This window comes from Excalfactoria chinensis, chromosome 5 (genome assembly GCF_039878825.1).
Source record: "Excalfactoria chinensis isolate bCotChi1 chromosome 5, bCotChi1.hap2, whole genome shotgun sequence".
NCBI lineage: Eukaryota > Metazoa > Chordata > Aves > Galliformes > Phasianidae > Excalfactoria > Excalfactoria chinensis.
In genome coordinates, this window is record NC_092829.1 from 30873341 (window position 1) to 30896608 (window position 23268).

A 23268-nucleotide genomic window follows, 5' to 3' on the forward strand; every position below is an offset into this window, starting at 1 on the left:
AGTCATCAGTAGTCTCTGAACTGATAGTTTTGTAGCATCCTACAGGCCCCAACATTAAACATGTCAGTGTTGTTGAAAAGCTTAAAAGCACTGACTCAGAAAATCGAATGAAAGGAGATGGTATCTATGGATGGCCTGAATCTCAGTAGGACGTACCATAGCATCTATCTGTTATTGGAAGAATTGAAAAGACCTCTTCCAGCAACACGACCAACTTGTGCTGTTCCTTGTGAAAACAGTTTAAATGCGCTCATATCCTCTTTTCTTTCCAAAGGAAGGATTGTAATCAAGACTCTCTCATTATTCTCGTTTTTCACTAGAATCACTCTGCATGTGTAAGATTACTTCCATGGCAGGATTTCAAGGTCAAATTATAACAAGGTGGAGAGGTTGTTTTTTTTGCCTTGGTATTTATTTATCCTCTATTCTCGACCTAACTGGTATGTCCTGCTTGTTGCCCAAAAAATATAGCTAGTCTGCTAAAGTCACAAGGTCTGAGTTTGATTCAGTACTCGTTCAGTTGGTTGAAGATCAATCTATAGACATCAAATTTCAAATGGTCCTTTTATTTCCAACATTCAGGAATAGTTTCAGATCACACTAGAAGCATCTTGTACAGTTTTCACCTGTCTTCAGAGTTCATCATTTTCTCATCCTTAATCTTTCTGGTATACACAGTACCCTGCTATGAACTTGAACCCAGGCAGCACAGTGCTGAATCCTATTTGTCAAGAAAGACAACGACATGATTTTACAACGTAAGCCCAATTTATTCCCTCCACACTACACTCAGCTATGAAATGCAGCAGAGAATGCACATTGTATCTGTATTATCCACATGTACAACATACACAGTTAAGATAAACACCATAAAGCAGATGCATATTAAGAGAAAGATGGTGAGTGAAAATGAATATTAGCAGAGTGAAAAAAAACAAACAAAAAAACCCTAAAAAGAGCAAGTACTCTATCATCAGAGGCACTAATTTTTACTGCAGCCGTATTCTATTTAAATAATATGCAGTTTGACATGATCTTTTTGGTATCCAACAGACAGGCTGCAAGAAAGAAGAAAATTGACTCTTTAGCAGGGTCTGCTGGGATAAGACAAGGGGAAATGGTTTCAAACTAAAAGAGGAGAAATTTAGGTTGGATACAGGGAAGAAGTTCTTTGAAATACAGGTTGTGAAGCACTGGCACAAGTTGCCCAGAGAGGTGGTGGATGCCCCATCCTTGGAGACATTCAAAGTCAGACTGGACAAAGCTCTAAGCATCCTGATCTCACTGTGGGTATCCCTGTTCATTGGACTAGATGGCCTCTAGGGGTCCCTTTTCAACTCAAATGATTCTGTGACTCAATTATCTCAGCGAGAGGCAGTTCATTTACGTTAACCACACTGCCCTCTCAGCAATACTATCACATTTCAAGCACTCTGCAAAATGCTGTCACCTTACTAAGAGCAATCACAGTCAGCAAGTAACTCTTTTTCAGGAGTCCATGCTCAAAACCAACTCAGTTCTTCAGACCACACAAAAAGGAATATGAAAAACAAAAAAACAACAGAAAATGAAAAAAAAAAATAAATCAAAAAAAGAGGCTTATTTCCAAAATTCTAGGCATTATTTCAAGAAAAATAACAATGAAGACACAAAACAAGAATCTCTAGAAAAGGGCCAGGTACAACTTGCATCTCTGCTAAAAATTGCTCAGAATCTGCTAAAATTCACTCAAGGTACATGTGTGCTTTTCAAAAGCTGGAAGATATTTGCCTGGCTCTGTCAGATGCTTTTTAAACAATAACACGTACAGGACTGAGAGAACATAGCTGAGAACTACAAAATGACTATTTTCAGCCATAATGTGAAACAACAAATTTAAGCCTGAAAAAAAAAAAGCCACAGAGAAATAAGTTTCCCGCAGCTAAGGAGAAATTCTGCTCAAAACAAAAGGTAATAGCAGACAGGAAAAGCATCAGGTCAGGATTGAACCTCTAGCAAGGGAACGAATACAACAGTTTGTTAATCTGTTTAGAATTTCTAAAGTCTTTGGTACAGCAAATATGTAAGCAGAAAAGCACTTGCAAGAGGACAGGCAAATCTCCTGGGAAACAGCTCATAACCAGTTTCAGAACATGGACATCAATCTAATTCCAGGCTTTCTTCCCTTACCTGTCCTCTCCTGCACCTAGTTCCTTGTGACAAAGTGAGCTTGGTCCCCAGGTGCGTCCTTTTTTCTTCTGGCCTCTCTTCTCTTCTTCCTCTCCTTCCTCCTTTGGAAGGACTGAGTTTCGTCCCCATGTTTTACTGCTTTCAGCAGGAGTCACTTCAAAAAGAGTGGGAAATGGGAAAAAAGCCAATCAGGTACACACATGGGTCCCAATGCAACGTAAAGAACACAAGCCAGATTAATGCTAGAATGAAAATGTTCATCCAGAGTTATTTCCCAAAATTCTCATCACACATCAACATTGATCTAACAAATAGATCCCTTCAAAATGACTACAGAGTTCAGTTTTGTACTGTTTCCTCCTTCAGAAGAACTAGTTGGCTATCAGAAACAAGAATTGTGATATCCAATACAAACACTATACATTCACATTCCTTTCATACTTCTAATACACATTTATACCCTAATTCTGGGTTATTAGGGGAACACCAACAACCCTCAGTTCTCTTTCTCCCCATCAGTAACTTAATCTACTTCAATAACATTTCACAAATCTACTCTGAAAACTAATATTCTAAACATTAGCCTACAAGTTCAAACAATACATTCTCTGGACAATCTAGCATTAATCTTTCCAGAGTATAGGTAAGGGTGAGACTCCAAATAATACCAAACTCACCACCCTCCCAGACAATTGTCAAAACACCATTTTTCTCACTCTAAATTCATACATGCAGGGCACAAAGCCAACATTTTAGGAACATTTCTTTTTACAGTCCTGTCCTAGATATGGAATCTTGGCATCTTACCACGCTGACAGACTGCACATTTCCCAAATTCAATACTACATTGAGCTCCTTACACTGTATGGCCCTGAGTCTGGGAATAATAGTAGGACTTGCAGGAGGGCTGGAGCAGCTACTGATCAAGCTCTTCCTTTTATCCATTGTCGGAGAAGCCTGTACAGTAAATTTATGCTGGAAATCTGTTACCGAAAGATAAAAAGAATCAATACAAAAACAGAAAAACAGTTAAAATTCTTTTTCAATACAAGAAAAAAAAAAAAAAGGAAATAACTGTTGATGGTTAATTTGTAACCATGTGAAATTTTCAGGGTTTATACAGAAAGTGTTTTACAGCTAATTACTACCCTTTCCATACACAGTTACTTCAGACCAAAGATCTGCTAACAAAGACCTGCTAAGTCATTTCTCAGACAGATTGCCAGTATTGAAGGTTTATTCAGGGTTACATTAGAAGTCACCTGTGCGTTAGCACATGAAGCTGTGTAGTGCTACAGTGCCAAAGCTACAACATATTGCTGATAATTTCTTGATTCTTGCCTCAAGAAATCTGAGAGCTTATAGTTTCAGCTGCAGCATCATGTAAAACATTCCCAGAGCAGGAACGTCTGCTTTAAACAACCAAACCACTATCCTTTATCAAAATGATCATTTTGAGCACTAATGCATTAAATTGCAACATTTTTACTATGAATCATATACACTAACAAATGCGTAACATCATAATTCCACTTCTTGTCTCTATAATTTGACCAAATCCCTTTGAGGGATACTAGCCGCAAAAACATCAAGTTTAGTTCCTAGATGCCAAAGGTATGCTTTTCCCAAAGTAAATCCAATCATTGAAAATGCGCAACTATGAGCACAAAGGAGACACCAAAGCTACAGGTTTTCACCTGCTCCTCCATCTCTCCTGACACTGTTTCAATCTCACCAACCTGAAGGCAGGCTGATATTATTGCCATCTTTTAACTTGAGCCGACTCTTCTTGAACTTCCCCATGCGTTTCTTCACACGAGGCTTCTCCTGACACAGCTGGTGGATGATGATGTTGAGCTCCCTTTCCAGAATGTCAATCTCACGTTCTGCCAGCTCCTGTTCCCGCCTTCGGAGCAACTCCTCATGGTTCTTCTGTTCAACAGCAGCACGAGTCAGCTCTTCTTCCCATGTGCGAAGCTCCTGCAGGGGGATCAGAAATGAGAAAGAACAGCTACCTTGTGGCCTGTGGGTTAAGGCTAACAGTGCCTATTCTGAAGGTGAAACAGCACTGACTTGTGTTCACAGCACAGCTAATGCCACTGTTCAAAGACTCAGCTGAACATCAATAAACAGAAAACAACGTTTAAGAAATTCTGTGATTGCCATTCAAGGTCCTTCAAATCAGTATTAACATGTGGACTTTTTTTTTTTTTTTTTTTTAAGAAAAATTCTCTACTCAGCACCCATAAGGCCACATCTGGAGTACCTTCTGTCTCCCTAACAGAAGAGAGACATAGACATATTGGAGAAAGGCCAGTAAGGGCTACTGAAATGGTGAAAGAACTGAAGCATCTCTCCTATGAGGAAAGGCTGAGAGAGCTGGGACTGCTCAGCCTAGAGAAGAGAAAGCTCTGGTACTTCTTATCAATATGTACAAATATCAGAGGGGAGGATGCAAAGACAACAGTACCAGATTGTTCTCAGTGGTGTTCAGAGATAGGAAAAGCAGCAGTCGGCACAAACACAGAAGGCTGTCTGAACATTAGGAAGCTCTTTCATACTGTGTGAGTGATGGAGCACTGGCACAGGCTGCCCAGAGAGGTTGTAGAATCTTCTTCCTTGGAGATCTCAGGAGCCACCAGGACATGAGCCTGGGCAACCTTCTCTGGGTAGCCCTGGTCAAGCAGAGGTTGGAGCAGATGACTCCTGAGATCCCTGCCAACTTAACAACTCTGTGATTCTGTGAAAAGATACTGAATCCTAAATACAGTGCCATGAGAAAAAATGCTGACATGCACATTTTCAAGAATAAAATAGCACAAAACCCAACTCTAACATAAAATCAACTAAAATAAATATCACAAAGAGGTTGTTCCCACCAGTTTCCACCAAACGTGTTTGCTTCTCAGGCATGAAAAAGAAAACTGAAATTGTCTGTGAGATCTCAAAATCTTCCATTCTTCTCACTTCACTCTTCTCACCAAAAGGACAAAAGAACTCAGCACTTGCAGTAACTATCTCCAGCTGGATAACCCCACCACAGAAGGTAAAAATTGAAGAGTTCAAACTGCATTTAATCTTACCAGAATTTCCTCTTACCTTCTCTTTTTTTCCTCCAAAAGCTGCTATAGTACATGCACAGAAAATGTTTTATGAACCACTGTAGGACTTATCCCTGTTCACAACATGCCCTCTCTTTTTCTCTGTCTTCTAAATCCAACTTCTGAGCCAAAATCAAGTTGGCTGTTTATTAGGAATTTACTTTTATGTGAGAGGAAGTCAACTCAAAAAACCACTACTTCAGTGAATGACCGCAGTACTTCATACCAACATCCCTAATATCTGTAAGGACCTTAGCAAAGATGCAGCAAACTGTTTTCTTCCTGGCAGTACGCATGAAGAATAAGACTTGAATTCTTTTCACTTAACCAATGGTCACAGTTCCTTTTATTCCTGCTAGGATCTTCATTCCCTGCTGTTTACCAGGTGAATTTTAATTACAACAGCTGTTGGATTTTTCCCTTGGTAGTACTTGTGTTTACTATATTTTATCCCCTTTGGCTGTACCCACAGCCTTGAAGACACAAACTGGGCAGAAATATAGAAGAGGTGTTCGTGGAAGCATGTAGTCTAAATCTCTCTTATTTTTAATGTTAACAATTATTGTTGGGCTTCTCAGTTACTACACTGGCAGTGAAATAGTTACCAGATGTATTAAACAAAGATAATTCAGAGCAGAAATTTGCATAGTGTATAACAGACACTATGCTCACTACAACACTAGAGCAGCAGCTAAAGATGCAGACGTTTATTTTACTTATGAATCTGCCCCAGCATGCATCAAAACTCCCATTTACTCGGGAACTTACTACAAGCTGAAGTAGAGCACATGCAAAATTAATTTTGAGATGTCCTAAAAGATTATCCCTGAATAGGAAGTATTCTATCAAACAGAACATAAGCAAGAACTGTTTTTCTCTACTTACCTTTTCTTTGGCTCTGAGCTGATCAAACATTTCTTGGATTTCTTGTTTCCAGTCTTCTTGAAGGGAATGGAAGGAATCTTTGGGCATTTCAAAGAAACCAGACTCTTCTATAGCGGTGAGATGGCCTAGGATACTGGCAAAGGAAGGTCGTGAGTGTGGGTCAGGATTCCAACAATCTAGAACAGGACAAAGACAAGCAACTATTAAGCATCTCTTGGTAAGAAGGCTTGAGATGATGAGTGGTACTTTACTGATCCCCAGTGGCTGAGAATGGCACGTACACTGTGTTACCCCATCTCCTATTTCCCACTTTCACTGACTATTGTGTGATCATAAAGTGTGGAATTTTTAAACTGTCATCTGTACTTTGTGACCATGTACATGTAAGATACTTAAACACAGTTCTTTTATCACACTTACTCTTCAGAGCTACCAGCTGTACAGTAAAAGGGTATCTATCAGAGCACCTTCTAAAGCTAAGCCGAGTCACTATGAATCTCTTCCACAGAACAGAAAAACTCTTGCAAAGCAGCTTGGACATACTTAGATAAAATACTGGGGACTTTAAGTGAAAACACAAGATTCAAGTAGATTATGACAACAAATAGTACACATTTAAGGCTTTCTTTTTTGTTGCTGTTGGGTTTTTTTTGTTATTATTTGTGAGAAATTTGTTTAATAAGGCTTCCTCCCCCCTCCATTTGCTTTTATGAGAAACCACAGACAAACAAGATTTTTCATTAAACAATCTAACGCACTGACTTAACCAACCACAGAGTTGTAGAAACACAGAATGTTAGGTACCCTTATTACCACAAAAGGCAATTCAACTCGTGATGGTATGGAAAGGTTCATCCTCTTACAGTGAGGGAATCACAGAATCACAGTAGGGGTTGGAAGGGACCTCTAGAGATCATTGAGTCCAACCCCCCTGCCAAAGCAGGTTCCCTACATCAGGTCACACAGGTAGGCGTCCAGGTGGGTCTTGAATATCTCCAGAGAAAGACTCCACAACTCCCTGGGCAGCCTGTTCCAGTGCTCCATCACCCTCACTGTAAAGAAGTTCTTGCACACATTTGTGTGGAACTTCCTATGCTCCAGTTTCTGTCCATTTCCCCTTGTCCTGTCTCCACACACTGCTGAAAAGAAGCTGAACACTGAAAACAAATGGAAAAAGAAAACACTACAGAGTAACATCACAGTCTATGATCCTGTTTCTAAAAGTTACTGAATGAAAGAATTTGACTTAGCAGTGCTTTTGAATGTGAAATTATTACTCATTCAGTCCTCTCTGACTTGACCATTATTTCAATTCCTGCAGAAAACATCATTTGCTCACTCTATATTCTCCCATACTGGCACTTGCACAGGTTATTCTTCAATATGTATCCTTACTATTTCTGGTACTGCAATATTCCTGCACATCTAACTTTGACAAAAACCAAACAGGAAATTTAATATTCAAACATTTCTCAAAGCTATGGACACCAGCTTTTTTGTACAAGTGGAAGACACTAAAATGTGGTCTCTCCCAATACGCTCATACTACCATTGCCTAGAATGGTCACTACATTTGACATAACTTGCCACATTAAGAAGCAAGAATAATATAAATGTTCAAAAGTTTCCTAGTCTTTACTGTTAGGTAAAAAGAGTGGTATAATTCTCAAAAATTTCTAGCGTTGTCCTAAAAAGCATCCACTTAATCCATTCTATGGATTGAGATACACCAAGGAGCATGCGTAATTAAAAAAAATGAATAAAATTTCACAAAATCTGTGCAACTGCTGATGCTTCTTTTTGTAAATCTTTTCTCTGCTTTGATTTTACTGTTACTGACATTTGGCATTTGGGAGCTTTGTTTTTGAAACTGCTGATATCAAGATGGTATTTAAGCATCTGATCAAGTTCCGGGAGGCATAAGCTGGAACACATTTGTCTTTGTAAATTTCAAATTGCTTCTCTTACCAAAACAGAGAACCAAGGATGTTAAAAGTGCTCTGAAGGTCCCCTGCTGCTGACCAATTAGCAGCAATGGGTGATACAGCTGGACTGTCAGTGGCATAATCTCTGCCCCCTAGCTCAGGTTTTAAGCATGGCAAAGCAAACATGACCCAAAGTAAAACAAAATGCTGCGGCCAGCCAAATGCATGAATGAGTGAGCAGGATAACTATGCAGGTGGCCCTTGGTTTTTTGTTGTTTTTTTTTTCCCCAGGCCCAGATCTGCCATTATTTGCACTAATGAGGACAGTGGAAACATACAAATCTTTTCTGTGAAGAGGTAAAGTTCAGCTTTTGTTTTCTCACTGACGACCACCAGAGGAGTAATTCAAAAGCAAAAGAAGCATTAGGGGAACAAGAGTTCACAGAGATGGGAAACAGTCAGCCTGAAAAACAGTTCTGGTGAAGGGGCCGAAAGTAATTGTTCCTTTGTTCTTCTCTTCTCCCTGCACATGGAGAAATCTAGCATTTCAGAGCCAAGGGTGCTTATCTCTGTGCTCCTGGGTTCAAGCACAGGCCATGCACCTCTATCCAACTTTCCCAAGAGAGGGCGTTATTTTTAATACCATCAGCAGATACATCACTTACATTTAAGAAATTCAGGGTGCCTTGTTTTAGGGAGCCACAGCAAAACAAGCCACCTTGGTAAAACACTATACTCTAAGTTTCATAAGCTGGTTTCAGTTGCAGTTAGTCTACACTTCTGAAGGCTACAAAACTGAAGCTCAACATTCAATGTCTGTGAGTCTATGATTCCAAACCAACCTGACAATGGCCAGCAAGGTGTTTAAGCTATGACCTTCAAAACAAGTTTAAGGTTTTAAACTACATTGATATATGTCAAGTTTTGGTGTCAGCGCATTTTCACTACAAGAAAAAAGCTAGATGACAACAACAACTAAACACATACTAAGACACACATACTAAAAAAACGGATGGGAATTTCACATATTACTGCTGTAACAGAATAACTGTTACAGCCCATGAACAGCTATACCAGGGCCCCATAATAACTTGCAGCATCAGATAATCTACCTGAGTAATCTATGCTCTTAGGTATCAAAACCAACATCAGGAGGCAATGTTAAACAGCACAAACTGATCTAACCATACTCACACTGGAGATGGCTTACCTTCCATTAGTTTGGCAAAAGGCTCTGGACACGTGGAAGGGATTGGAAGAGCAAGTTTATTCATGGCAACACCATAGGCCACTGCAAGACCATCAATTCCTCGGAATGGCACTTCCCCTGTTAGGAGCTCCCAAAGCAGCACACCATAACTATCAGGAAAGGAAAGAGAAAAGAGTATAAGAGTTTGATTTTAATGCATTCTTGGTTAAGCAAGACGACAGTACATGAGCCTATCAGGGTGCCTCTGGTACACTGATACATTTACATCTTTTCTGAATAAGTTTATTGTGGCTGTCAAACTGGCAAAGTTTGTTATTTTATTTTACCTCATTTTGTTGTGTTTTGTTTTTTTATAATGAAAACAAAGTAACTGCAGTGTGCAAGTTAAAATATTTTTGGAAGCATACGAACATCTACACTGACACTCAAAAACGCAAAATATCTTTGTTGATAACTTTGGGAAATCTTTAAGGACACTGAACAGGTTCACTTGTATCATTTCTTGTTCTTTTATCATGCATGTATGTTACACATGAACTAGACAGATAACCTGTGGGAACTCTTCAAGATTAATATTTGACTAAATTGCAAGAGAGGAATGTGAAGAAAAAGCTTCTTATCAGAGTAAGAATGAGAACTGCTAAAATGTGAGTGGATAAAGGTCACCTGAGGGGCATTTACTTGTAAAAAGCTGCTTATCAGCCTCCCTTTTCTTAACTGCTAACATTTCATCAAAAACTCCAGTGAAACTGTCACATAGTAATCTAACAATCCTAACCTCTACATTCCGAATTCTGGATTGATGATAAGAATATAAAAAAATATTAATTAATATCAGGCAATAAAACCAGGAATTTTTTCTTATTTGATAGCAATAGCAATCATAAAAGGACAGAGGTTGTTAAGTAACATAACGCAACAGATTCTTCCTCTTGAATCTGTGGTCACAAAGGAAAAATCCATTACTAGCTCACCAATCCCCTCATCAGTCAGTTTTAAACCCAACAACAGCACAGAAAATATTTATACTTCAGCAGTTTCTAACTTTGCTTTGGTTTAAATACAAAGAGACTCCTGTAAAAACCAACATCAGATGAATTAATGACTAACCACAAACTCTAATCATTTCTCTGACTAGTCCAAAACTGCACCTGAAGCAGTCAGTAGTCCTGCCTTACATCTTTAAGTAACCTTTGAGCAACTGCAAACATTTTTTCATGTAACATGGTAACTTCATTTTCTTGAGTTCAGGATATGATACAGTAAACCACCCAAGTGAAAATGGACACAGTCAGTCAACAGTAATACATTGATTTTAAAAAGTGAAGCTAAATCAGCATATTTTGGTTTATGTAGGTCATTCTTGAAGTCACGCTTCCTATTTATATCCACAGACACTACTATAGATACAAAGAGCGTAATCATACGCTTTTTGATTGAGGAAATTTTCAGCTACAAAACACTATTTTTCAACATAGCCATCAGCACTATTAACTACACATTTTTGACAGCAATGAACAAGAGTCTGCATGCTGTGCTCATAAAAATCTGCACCAGAGGAGATGACCCACTGTTTCACAACTGCTTTCATAGTGTCATTTCCTATCCATTTGCTCTGCATTTCCATGTAGCTTCCTTAAAGATCCACTTTGACCATCATGAAGTTGTGTAACCTGTAAACCTTTATTGTTTTTAAAAAGGATTTCTCAATATTGTTACTACAATCCTTCAGATTAAAGCAGTACTCTACCACACTTTATTACTGCTCTTGCAAAGACATTAAGCCAAAGCATGTATTTTTTAACAACTGGCACACTGCACTATGTTGAAGGCCTCCTAAATACACCTGAAGATCAAATGAGCTTTTCCTCCTGAAAGCTCCCTGAATAGCTGTTCCATGAAACAGTAACCTCAGCAGCTAAAATATGCATCTGTTCTTCATGGTTCAAAGCGTCATTTGCTATACCCATTTGGAAATAATCATTTTTCATCACCATGATCTATTTTTGCCATCTCCCCATCCCACCCCTACGAAGCCTTTTTCCTTGTGACTGTAGTCACCCAAGTTAGAAACTCTTATTGATAACTTTTCCTATTTAAACGTGATATTTCAGTTGCTAAGGATTCCATCTGTACTGCTAATATAGTTTACTTTTTGAAAACAAAATACTGTTTTTCCATCTATGCAACCTTTTGAATTTTTTCCTATTTAATTCATACTTTTCATACCATAATGTCCCACTGACTACTTCTTTCCATCATAGATTTTATTTCTCACTACAGTAATCACCTCACTTGAAAATTAGAACTTTAAAGACTTCAGACTTCTTTTTGTCCTCCAAGCATGCATACAAGGCACACTGGAAGAAAATGAATACTGGACTGAATATATACCTATCCTGCTTAGCTCTGATTGTTCATTGTACTCTTTGGATGGGAGAGCTATGAGTGTCTTGACATCAAAAGTTAACTCTTCAGTAGTCCGTCCTATTACTTTATTGCTTGTTCTGGATAAAGCAGGAATAAGATCATTTCCCTCATGGAATTGTTAGGAAAAGAGTGCTCTCCATTCTCTAGCAAAAGATTGTGAATTATAAAGCAAAAGAACAGATTTCTGTGAAAAAGGTCTGTGAAGAAAGCATCAATGAGTTGCATGCATTTTCAACTGGGAGGAAAGCTCATTTATTTTCCCAGCATCCACTGGTAATTTTTGGACTTTAATTACAAAATGAACCACGTGATACACAACATGCGTTCAAGTCAACTGACACTTGTATGAATAATTAACCATTTCCCAGTGATCCAGTAATCCCTTAAGCCATTTAACATCAGGTTCAATCCTACACATTGAATTCTGCAGAAGGAGGAGGCTGGAGGTCTGCAGGATTTCAGATGTGATTTTGCCACCTCTCTTGCCAACCTGTGAACTTTTAAAAACCCACTAAATACCTCTCACTGTTATTTTTCAATGGTATTTCAACTGAAGGTTCCTATTCTGCACTATCCTTGGTGCAGCACCTTCTATAATAAAGCAACTATCAACACACCAAGTAGACCCAAGCAGCAACAGAAACTATAATGTTACTTTTGCTAGGACAAAAAAAATAAAATTATAATTGAACTTCGTTACATTTTTTAAATGGTAATTAACAGCATTTTTACATATTAGTCAACAGGTAGTTCCAGAGATTACACGTAGTTATTTCACAACAGTCAGTAGTGTATGATTTTCTCACATGAATTTCTAACAGCACTGTTAGTCAACCATTATCTTCCAGGAATTGGTATCTTGCCAGTGCTTCATTTCACACAGAAGTCTACAGAAGCCTGCAAGCAGTCAGCTGAGGATGAAAGTGCTTGCCAACAATTGATTCAAATGAAGTATTCTAGTGACCAAAGTATCTACATCTCTGAATGCATGGAATAACTTGATCTGCTAATCAGGTATTTTTAGGTAGCTTTGGTATTCCATTCCCAAATAGAGATTCAATTCCTAATTATTTAACTGGTCTCAGAGTAGATACTGCCAAGATGAATCTGAACTGAGGAACCTTAGGAACTCAGATGGAGGCTGTAAAGTTGTGCCTTATCTTTCTTCATATCATACTGGTAACACTATCTTCTTTTAAGCTGCACAGGTCAAAAATGAATTTGGTAGTAAACAAAAATTTAAATGGCATGGAAATTTGAATGTGATTCCTACACATATCAGCTTGCTGTGCTGCAATACTGGATAAACCGCCATATCTGTGCTTTAGTTTTATCCCCGAGAATCCAAAATTAATTCCCAACTCTCCTCTCAAACACATCACTAGACATACAAATACTGTATGACATACAAACAAAATGGTAGCTTTTGTCCTCTGTGCAACGTAAGCACAAGGTTTCTGTTACACACCTAAAACTGATGGGTGCAGCACAACGACTTTCACAGCAACACAGACTTTAACTGGCAAGATTTTCAAAGTGCCATTACCATCAACAAGCTTTACAGTAGCCAATACCACGGTGATAGTGGTGGTAGATATCAACACATGGGAGCATTCCTCTGCCTTGTCATGTTCTTTGCTAACACTCCTGAAGAGTGAGGATTTTTTTAAAATAGAGTTTGATACACTATTAAAAGGAATCATACAAATATGTTATTTATGATGGAATAAAAGACTGACTTAGGAAAATTCAGTGTTGGCCAGCACCATCTTCAGCAGCTACCTGCATTTGTGCAGAGGGAACACATACACAGCAAGGCTCTTGTTGAAAAGCTGGCCAACATTTCAGCCTGCAGTATTATTCTAACAAGCTTTTCCAGAAAAGTGCTTAAATAAAAGGTTCTGTGATTGTTAGGGACAGAAACATTCCAGTTTTGTTGATGGTGCACAGACCAACTAGAAGGTCTTTTATCGGCAGAAAGCACCCTCAACACCAGTGGTTAACCAAGAGGCCTGAAGTGAACAAGAGGAGCAGCAAATCTAACAGGATTTAAAAACTTCATCCTGTTTACAATTTCAAGCTGTGTCCATGGGTGGGGAGAGGATTTATTACATATGTGCTTTGCTGCTTTCATAAAAATCAAGCACTTAACCATTGACACAGTAGTAGTGATTACACTGGCAAGCATCTACAAAGATGCTGCAAACACCAAGCTCTTTTCAGCTTATTTAAGTACGATTGAGGTCTTGGCTGCCTCAGACATAGGGTTATTCAGAGACAACATACCACAGCACTTTCAATGGTGATGACCCTGCTTAAGGAAAAGCATTCAGAGGAATTCAACCTGTTTTCAAGGAAAAACTGCGAACTATAAAGAGAAGTGATGAAAATTTACTTCTGGGAAGCTGAGAAAAAATTGTACATGATTTACAGTCAGTCAAATACCAAACTGATATTTTTGCACAGATACAGTGGCTCTTAAGCTACCCTGAAGACAATCCTAAACTGACCCTTGCAATTCTTTTTTTTTTTTCTTGTTTTGTTTTTTTTTTTGTTTGTTTGTTTTTTTTAAAGAAGCCTTATTGGGGCAGAACGTCTTCTGATCTGTTCAGTATGCACAAGCTAGTAAAGTTACAGTCACAGAGGCACTGTTTCCAGCTTTCCTTCTTCCTTCCTCCCTCCTGCCCATAAAGGCAATTCCTGGCACAATTTCAGAGGAGAAAATTACGAACCAGTACTGTCAGGTTTTTAATTTCTGCTGGAATTCACTCAGAGTGAAAGCCCGGCTTTTTCACAGTTCCTCCCAGATTACTAACGGGTTTGCGCATCTAATGACAGTCTTAAGTCAATCTGTACAGTTAACTGCTCAGAACGAGCTCAAATTTATGCATAAGGCAATACATTACCTATCCATTCTGCATGACTAGATAAGGAAATTTAGAACTCCACACCAAACATTTTCCTTAACAGCCACACAATTCTTCAAGCTGGAATATTTCTTCATCCTGACAGATTTCACAGCATACACATACTTTGTGGAAACACTGATGACCAATGAGAGATTCTTATTGATCTGAATACCTGGTCACCACAACATTTCAACACCTCGGCCCCACACAGGAAAACAAAATTCTATCTACTTTGTTTCAGATGTTTAGAACTAATTATGTGTCTCTCAATATCCACAAAAGTCATTATCCTAGGACAACAATAAGCAATTTACTGAATTCTGAATTTAATTCACTTAAGAGTCACAATCAAATAATTTATAAGCAACGTAAAAAAACACTGCATTCAAGCTGAAACTGCAGGGAGAACTTAGTGAAGTACTGTATGATTGTGCACTTATGTATTGTGACAAATTACAACCAAAACTAAATGATCTTACTCTTGGCAAAATGTTAAAAAAAAAACCAACAAAAAAAACAGCAACTTTAAGTACTTCACAGCTCAGTTTTCTGCCTTTATGACAGCCAATAGTTAAATGGAGGCTATGAATCCTATAATGATCTGAAGGTAAATGCAAGGAACAACAAAAATTTAGAAGCACACAGGAGGTGATCCACAAATTCCTACGGGGAAGAAGTGTTAACAGTTAATATAGAAGTAGTCTCAAAGTCAGGTACATGGAAAGCCAGTGGACAGTTTTCCTAAGTCCAGAATTTTAATATCTGCTTCATCACTCATTCCTAAACAAAATTCGTTTCCTAGCAGTTCAGTATCCAATTACTCAATGCCAAATCAGTACCTCCACACATCGCTGCCTTTGGAGAACATGGAGGAGCGGATGACCTCAGGAGCCATCCAAGCATATGTCCCAGCTGCACTCATTTTGGTAGTTTTATGCCATTCCCTGGCCAAGCCGAAATCCGTGATCTTCAATATCTTGTTGCTCAGATCTCCATTTTCCACCTTTTCGAGTATCAGTACTGGAGGGAAGGGAAGGGAATAAAAGGTATGTAAAGTAAGACTTGTATTAATACAAAAAGGTCTTCCTAGAGATCTCTCAAAATTCAAGATTCTCCCTGACTTTTGGTTATTCAAACATTTCACCTCATTGCACATTATTTCAAGCTAATCTTTTAATGTGATAAGTGAAAATCTAACAAATAACTTCAAATCTAAATGGAACACCGAACCGCAGAATAAAAAGAGTGAACTATTTAATACAGTACCTAGTGTTCTTCGGTATAATTCTCTACTAATAGGAAGTGAACCACTGTAACTTCTAGAAATCCAGATAAGGGAAGACATTTCCTAATTAATCCTCTTCTCAGCAAGCCAGTAATAGAATTGTTTTCTTGAACTGCTTAGAGGACTTTTTTTTTTTTAAATCCAGACATAGACATAGGCTGGATATACCCTTGAGTAAATACATGAAGAGCGCAAGCTCTATATATGTTGGTTTTGTTTGTTTTTTTAAATTCCTAATTAAAATAAAAGATAAGTGATAACACCCGACCAAACCTTCATCAACTCATGTTACAGACCCGTTCCCCCCTCAAACTACAGCAAGGAACAAATGAAACACAAGACATAGAAGTACAGAAGTAAGCTTTGTTCAACCCTCATCTTCCAGCTATCTTTTTCTATTATTACTTCCAGCAGCTGAAGAATTGTTAACAGAAATTCCCAGCAAGTCTCTCATTGATTGCAAGAGTGAACAACTTTCCTAAGACTCATTGCTCTATCTTCTTTCAGCATGTAATGATTGCACCTAAATAACTGGCAGAATAATATAAATGAGTTCATAATTTAAAAGCAACAATAAAGAAACAGTGAATTTGTAATGATAAACTTTGAAGCAAACAGAGAAAACCATGGGTGTTAGGCACGTTTTCACTTCAGTCCAAAAGCACAAGCAACATGTGAATCTGCACTTCACAAGGCAGATCATACAGTGTGAATCTGCTCAACCGCAGGACAGGGGGCCAAATACCAGTTTGGCTGCAAGCACCTTCCTCGAAAGAGATCATTTAAATCAAATTACCTTTCCTTGTTGTATATCTAAGAAAATAATTATTACTTACACAGACCCTTTGTATCCATAAACTTGTTCTTTTGTCAGATATAGGCTGCACGATAAATTAACATAACAATAGGCCACAGAGAAGGACAATAAAATAGCTGCATTTACTTCAAGTCTTTAATTCCTTGGTTACATCCTTGGTTTCCCTCTTATTTCCTTGTAATAACAAACTCTGCAACCTAAAATTGCATTAAATAGTGTTAAGAATTATAACTCTAGCATCTGAAACAGTTCTCCTCATCCCATTCAGTACCAACAGGCTTGCTTCTGACTGTCAGGAATCTCCCTAGCCTATCTGTCAGACTTTCAAGCCCAAAGCCACAGCTCTCCCTCCTGCAATCACTCAGTTTCCAATGAAGTATCTTGTAAATAGGTGAAATAACAATTCCTTCCAGTTTCTCCCTTAATCTCCTTTTTGGTGAATACAAGCCAGGCTTCTAGGACACCACACATGCATTTCACTCTTGCAGATCAATACAGCCTCTTTCTTGTGAGCTTGATACATAACCAGTCATTGCCTCCCATTTAAAGCTTTCTCAGTGCAAGTCCTCTTCTGCCAGTACCACATCTTCCACACTTACTAGAATCTATCACAGACTACAACACAGACAAGATACTCCACACACTTGCAGCAGCTGCAGACTTAACTTACCTACCATGCCATCATCTGCAAATAGATGCAACCACTCAGAGCAGGACTGTTGCCAAACACAGTTATTTCTGCTAAGTCAACAGAAACATTCAGAGAGAGCATCTATACCAAAAAACCCAGTTAACCTACCTCTTGATTAGCAGCAAATCACCAACACCATATTTGTTGCCTAAAGCACATGCAAAGCAAAGCAGGGAGGTTTAAACTACATTGTAGCAACTTGAGGTGAGGGATACCTCATGGAACATGTACTGACAGGAATAATAACCCAGAAGCACTACATAAATTTGCATATATTCCTGAAATATTCCTTTGAATTCCTTTGAACTTGTCCTTCAGAAAATAAGTTCTTGTCAGGGAGGAATTCATTATTGCTCAGATTAATCCTGCCCAGCAAGCCAGCCCTTCCATATCACAAGGTGTCCCAGTTGAGAGAACAAGAAAAGAATGAATCCAAATAGGCTGTTAGCTCCTAGCAACATCTGCCCTTGATCAGGCAGTCATGAAGACAAATGCACATCATTTAGATACGTCATTTGCACTACGAGGATTTTAGTAATAACTTCATTACAAGGACACTGAAGAATCATTACCATTCATGATTCAGTCCCACTGTTCAACTTCCTAAGAGCCAGCAAAATGTTAGTCCTGATAGACAACAGGCAATCACGACACTTTACTGCTGAGCTTAGGGAGATGTAAACATACAAATTAAATGCCAGGCCTCCTCCTATGTAGGTAATGAAGACCAGACTTCTTTCTCAGAAATGAAAATTCCTGTTGAGATTCTCACATACTCTTTAAGAATAACTAATGCCTTACAAGAAGCACCAAGGATACCTTCACATCAGCCTCTTGCAAGAAAGTTGCCTGACACACAGAGAAAAATATGCATCACACAGAGCTGAGTTAGGTAATGAGTTAACATTCATTGGTTTGACAATACACAGACTAACAGGAAGAAAATTGTAAAGCAGAATAAATACAAAGACCTCTTGACAGGACTCTGGTGCGCTGCCTAGTCATCCTGTTTGACATGACAGCAACTCAATGAACTATGTGTTGCTAAGAAAACCTGTCTTTTACTGTTTTCAGTACTTTTTAGCATGCCTGCTCCAAGGAGCACTAGATAGTGCAGGATTAACAGCTAAAAGGACGGAGTTAAAGCTGTTGGTCTAATGAGACCCTTAAAGATAGTTCTGTGGAGTTTCACATTAGAATGTTAAAGTTTTACTAGCAACTGACGAATTTCCACTACCATGCTTAATATTGGGACTATACATATCTAGGGCTATTTTGTGTCCATACTGATGTCACTGCACTGAAAATACTTGGAATATCAGATGTCAGAGAACCATCTGGTGAAAGTCAATGTACTCATAGCTGCAAGATTTTGTCAGTGCTCTGAAATTCTTTTAATTAAAGGTTCCAGAAACATACTGTTCTATTAGGAAGACAGCAAATCTAAATCAGAATGGTGCTGTTGTTAAATTAGTCTTCAATAAAAATGCCCTTGGTAGCACATTGGCAGCTGAAAGTCACAGTTCATTACATTTCGCACTACTTGCACTAATGATCAATGAAACATTTGAAAAGTCAATGGCAGACGTCTTTGTCAAATGCACAAAACCCTTCTGGAAGAAGGAATTCATTTTCAGATATTAAACAGCTGTGTTTTCACTCCTCATGCACCTACCAGAAACAGGTTAGACAAAGATACAAAGGCAATGAAAAAGCAGGAGTACGCAGCTTCATACTGCTCCATCAATGTACATGTAAGAATTCTGCCTGCATTGTAAGAAATCCCAAAGAGGGCTGCACTGCACTGCCCTCAGTATGCATGAAAAGAGGTACGCTACTTTCACAAGGTTTTCACATGAGAAATTGAGAACATTATATTTGGTAACAGTAACAGCTACTGTTTTAATTCTCTCTTCTCTCGCTACAATAGCAGAAGGCACCTATCAAACACAAACTTCCCCTGAAAGGCAGGAAGTCACATTTGTTTCTACTTGTTTCTTTCAGGAGAATTATTACATTTTTCAACCACACTTTTGGACAATTGGATTAAGCTGCCTTTTCACTCTTGAGCAGGGCCACAAGTGGGCAGGAGTGGGTGGAACAAAATAAATATTTCAACCTGTACCCATCAATTTGCAAATAACATCAAAGAACCAGCAGCAAGAGGCTCCTCATTGCCACCTAATTCTGACCATAAGATGAAATGTAGTAAAATATGGCCATGTCATCTCTTTTTCTGATTTTTGGTAGAGCTGAACAGAACTCATCTTCAATTATGCTAAAGTTCATTATTGCTTCAAAAGCAGAGTGTTCCAGGAGAACTATTACAGAGTGATCACTCGTAGTGAAACACATCACATGTTTAGAAATGAAGGCCAAAAAATAAGGGTCTCCTGCACACCAAGAAAACTGAAAAATCCTGACTACAGAGAAAACTCATTCAGACTGAGCAAGGAAAGTAACATTCCCTTGTGTTGCCACAATAGTTAACCAAACTCCCTGTGACTCCCACATTTCATGACACAGCTCTATCAGCAACTTCCTGCTCCATTTCCTGGTGCAAATTATTAAGAAACAGGAGAGAAATCAACAAATAGATTCTTTCATGGTCTAGTTTACAGTTCATTCCAAAATATTTGCCTGGTCGCGATGCTACTCAGCTTGGCACACAAGAATAGAAATCTACCAGCTAATGAACATCAAGTCTGATGGGAATGGATGGCAATCATTAAGTGAAGGGAGGTTAAAAAAAGAAGTGAGGGCCTGTATATAATGAGAATTAAAAACATACAGAAAGAAATAAGGAGGGAAGCAGGCTAGAAAACCAGGATCTCTGCTCTGAGTGTAGGAAAGAAAGCTGGGTTTGTTTTCTAGGATTATCACTGATTAAAAGGATGATTGATGGCCTCACATTTACACTTCCATTTAACTTTTCTCCAACGAAGACAACACAAAATTTTAGTGCCAGCATACTTGCCACTCTTAAATTCCATAGCTCAGGCAGAACTGCTGACTAGTGATAAAACAACACTAAGCTGTGTGACCCACTGTTATATTTTGAAGTTATCTTTGTTAAGTCTTCATAGCTGTTGAAGAGATGCCTGCAATTAGCAGTGCTGCTGACAGGTTTGAATTCTGCACTACACTGTCTTTAGAGGCATAATAATCTGGTTATACAGTCTAAGATCAAGACGGCAGCAACAGTGGTAGGTGGGTGACACTATCAAGGAAAGGTTATAAATAAGATTAGGACGTAATCTGTTATTTTAATTGATGCAGAACTACGTAACTATAATAGTCAAATCACTAAGTAGCCATCTAACTACTTGCAAAGACTTAGTGAAGTTTATTCCCTAGTCTCCCACTCCCTTATCTGGGCTCATGCAGGATATTTTCTTTATTCTCACTGCTTCACTATATCCATTCCTATTTTGTTAGGTTGTAAATTGAGAAGACCACTACTTAAGAACTTCAGGGCAGAAGAAGAAAAAAAAATAATAAAAATAAAAAAAGCAGATGAATTTAAATCCACATAGAAAAAACTTAGAGCTGCTTATGCAGAGTAGAGTCATTCTCAAAATAGTACCATGATTTCTTTCTGCAGTTATATCACTTCAGAGATACTCAGCCAGATATACAACAATCTAGTAACAGAATTCCCCAACCCTTCCCCCCAACAGGCCTTCGTTCATCTATGCATATCTGACTCACTGTTCCTCTACGATCACCGTTTTTGACAGCAGTAAAGGTCAGCAAGCAGCTACAAAGGGGAACTAATGCTTATCCTATAGTAACTGGAATGTGAAAGACTTCTGCTGCAGCTGAGCACTCATTCTGAGTGGGGATATTGGACACATTTTCTTTCTTGCTCTATAAGGCAAGCAGAATAGATCGCTATGGCTTCAAAAAAGAAAAAAAAAAAAAAAAAAAAGTTTTATCAGATAACAGATAAGCCTCAAGATATTCACTTCCTCTATTAAGATAGTTCATGAGCTACAAGAAATACCAGATATTGAGTCCAAATGCCAGATAAAAGAGTTTTTCAAAAAGAAATGAACAGAGTAAAATCTTTGAAGAAAACAATGCTGTTTCATTCTAAGATCTTTCAATGCACAACATGACCAAAGTCTTAGTTTGAAAGCTGCAAGACTTTCCCACTGAAGGATTTAAGGGCAATCCACATCCCTATAAGGAAGCACTGCCAATATAACTTCTCCCTGACAGGGAGAAGAGTCCTCAAGTGCAAGAATTGAAGGAAACAGGATATTCTGACCTCGTTTCCAAAGGAAATTCCAAATTTACACCTCTCCCCCCCCCACCCCCCCCCCCCAAAAAAAATATATATATAAATAAATAAATGAATGAATAAATGAATAAGCCTTACACAAGTTTTAGAAGTCAGTTAAAGGCTGGGTGAAGCTGAAAGCACACCAGAGGAAGAGAAGACTGATAAACGTTAAAAAGTAGTACAGTAATAGCAAGCATTCAGTATAGCACCATAGCTCTTGAACAAGCCTTATTTGAACAAAAGCACATACAGATGAAATGAAAATACTTTTGCATAGAGGAGGATGGCTTCACTGAACTTCCTATGATTGTTCCAGTCCCGATCCCCCCTCCCATGAACAAGCAAAATCTCCAAAGATAAATTTCAGCTCAAATGGCACTGGGGGAGGGAAACATGTCAGACAACTTAAGAAAAGGACAGCCTTAGTATATTTCTTCACATTGCTGAATTCTTTGAGATGCACGGTCTCAAGAGCCAGAAGGCAGCTAGTAAGTCTGCATTCTGACTAATAGGACAAAAAAGCAGTGTCATTGGAAGAGGGACAAGGAACTAAGATTGCCAGGTAGTTATTTTTTTTAATTACTAAATCCCGTTGGAAGTACAAAAGCATCCTGCCCTGAGCAGAGAACTAAGCTTTTGGGAAAAGATTTCAAACATTTGCTCCAAAATAAAATCCTGTACTGCAATGGCTTGCCAAAATTTCAATTGTAATTTTAGTTGTATCTTCCATAGTCAGCCTGCACAGCTTTGCTTCCCAAGTATCCAGATAATGAGCAATCTGCTCTTGATCCCACGTTCAAAGTACTTAAAGTGATTAACAGATCCGCACGTGGACTGAGTCCGAGCTTTCCACATGCAGCCCTCACCTACCTTCTGTTGTGTGCTCTGTTGTACATTTCAGGAGTGCATCTTCATTCTAATATCTGTTTGCAGCGCAGAAGGTTACACGTTGCTGCCTAAGATCCTGTACACCACAGAATTCAAGTCCCACTAAACATTTTACATCTTACAAGGAAAACCAAAGAATGTAAATGTTGCCTTTAAGTAATAAGCAAATATTTTCTATTACTAATCATTCTGTAACATCACAATAAAATATATACACACACACTTTGAAACGAAGAAGTATTTTAATTGTTGGCTACGTGAGGGCTCACTAAAGCCATAAAGCTGGCCAACTGTCTTCTTCCAGAGAAGAAGAAGACAGAGAAGAAGACGTCCAGAGAAGGGCAACGAGGCTCGTGAAGGGCTTGGAGAATCAGCCCTATGAGGAGAGGCTAAGGAAGCTGGGGCTGTTTAGCCTGAGGAAGAGGAGACTGAGGGGAGACCTTATTGCCGTCTTCCAGTACCTGAAAGGTTCTTACAGTGAGAGTGGGGCAGGTCTCTTCTCACTAGTGACAAGTGACAGGACAAGGGGAAATGGCCTCAAGTTGCGCCAGGGCAAGTTTAGGTTGGATATTAGGAAGAACTTCTTTACAGAAAGGGTGGTTAGGTACTGGAATGGGCTCCCCAGGGAGGTGGTTGAATCGCCATCCCTGGATGTGTTTAAGAGCCGTTT

At 38.7% G+C, this 23268-nt stretch overlaps 1 protein-coding gene across 1 annotated transcript in view; it reads right to left on the reverse strand.

The window, feature by feature from the left end:
- The window catches only part of MAP3K9 (mitogen-activated protein kinase kinase kinase 9), a 48620-nt gene that overhangs the window by 14020 nt on the left and 11332 nt on the right, over positions 1-23268 (reverse strand). The window contains exons 3-8 of the mRNA XM_072337255.1: positions 15469-15649; positions 9291-9439; positions 6156-6331; positions 3909-4149; positions 3030-3152; positions 2170-2323 (exon numbers count right to left, since the gene is read on the reverse strand). Coding sequence (XP_072193356.1) covers positions 2170-2323; positions 3030-3152; positions 3909-4149; positions 6156-6331; positions 9291-9439; positions 15469-15649 — 1024 coding nt within the window. The remainder of the gene's footprint in view (positions 1-2169; positions 2324-3029; positions 3153-3908; positions 4150-6155; positions 6332-9290; positions 9440-15468; positions 15650-23268) is intronic.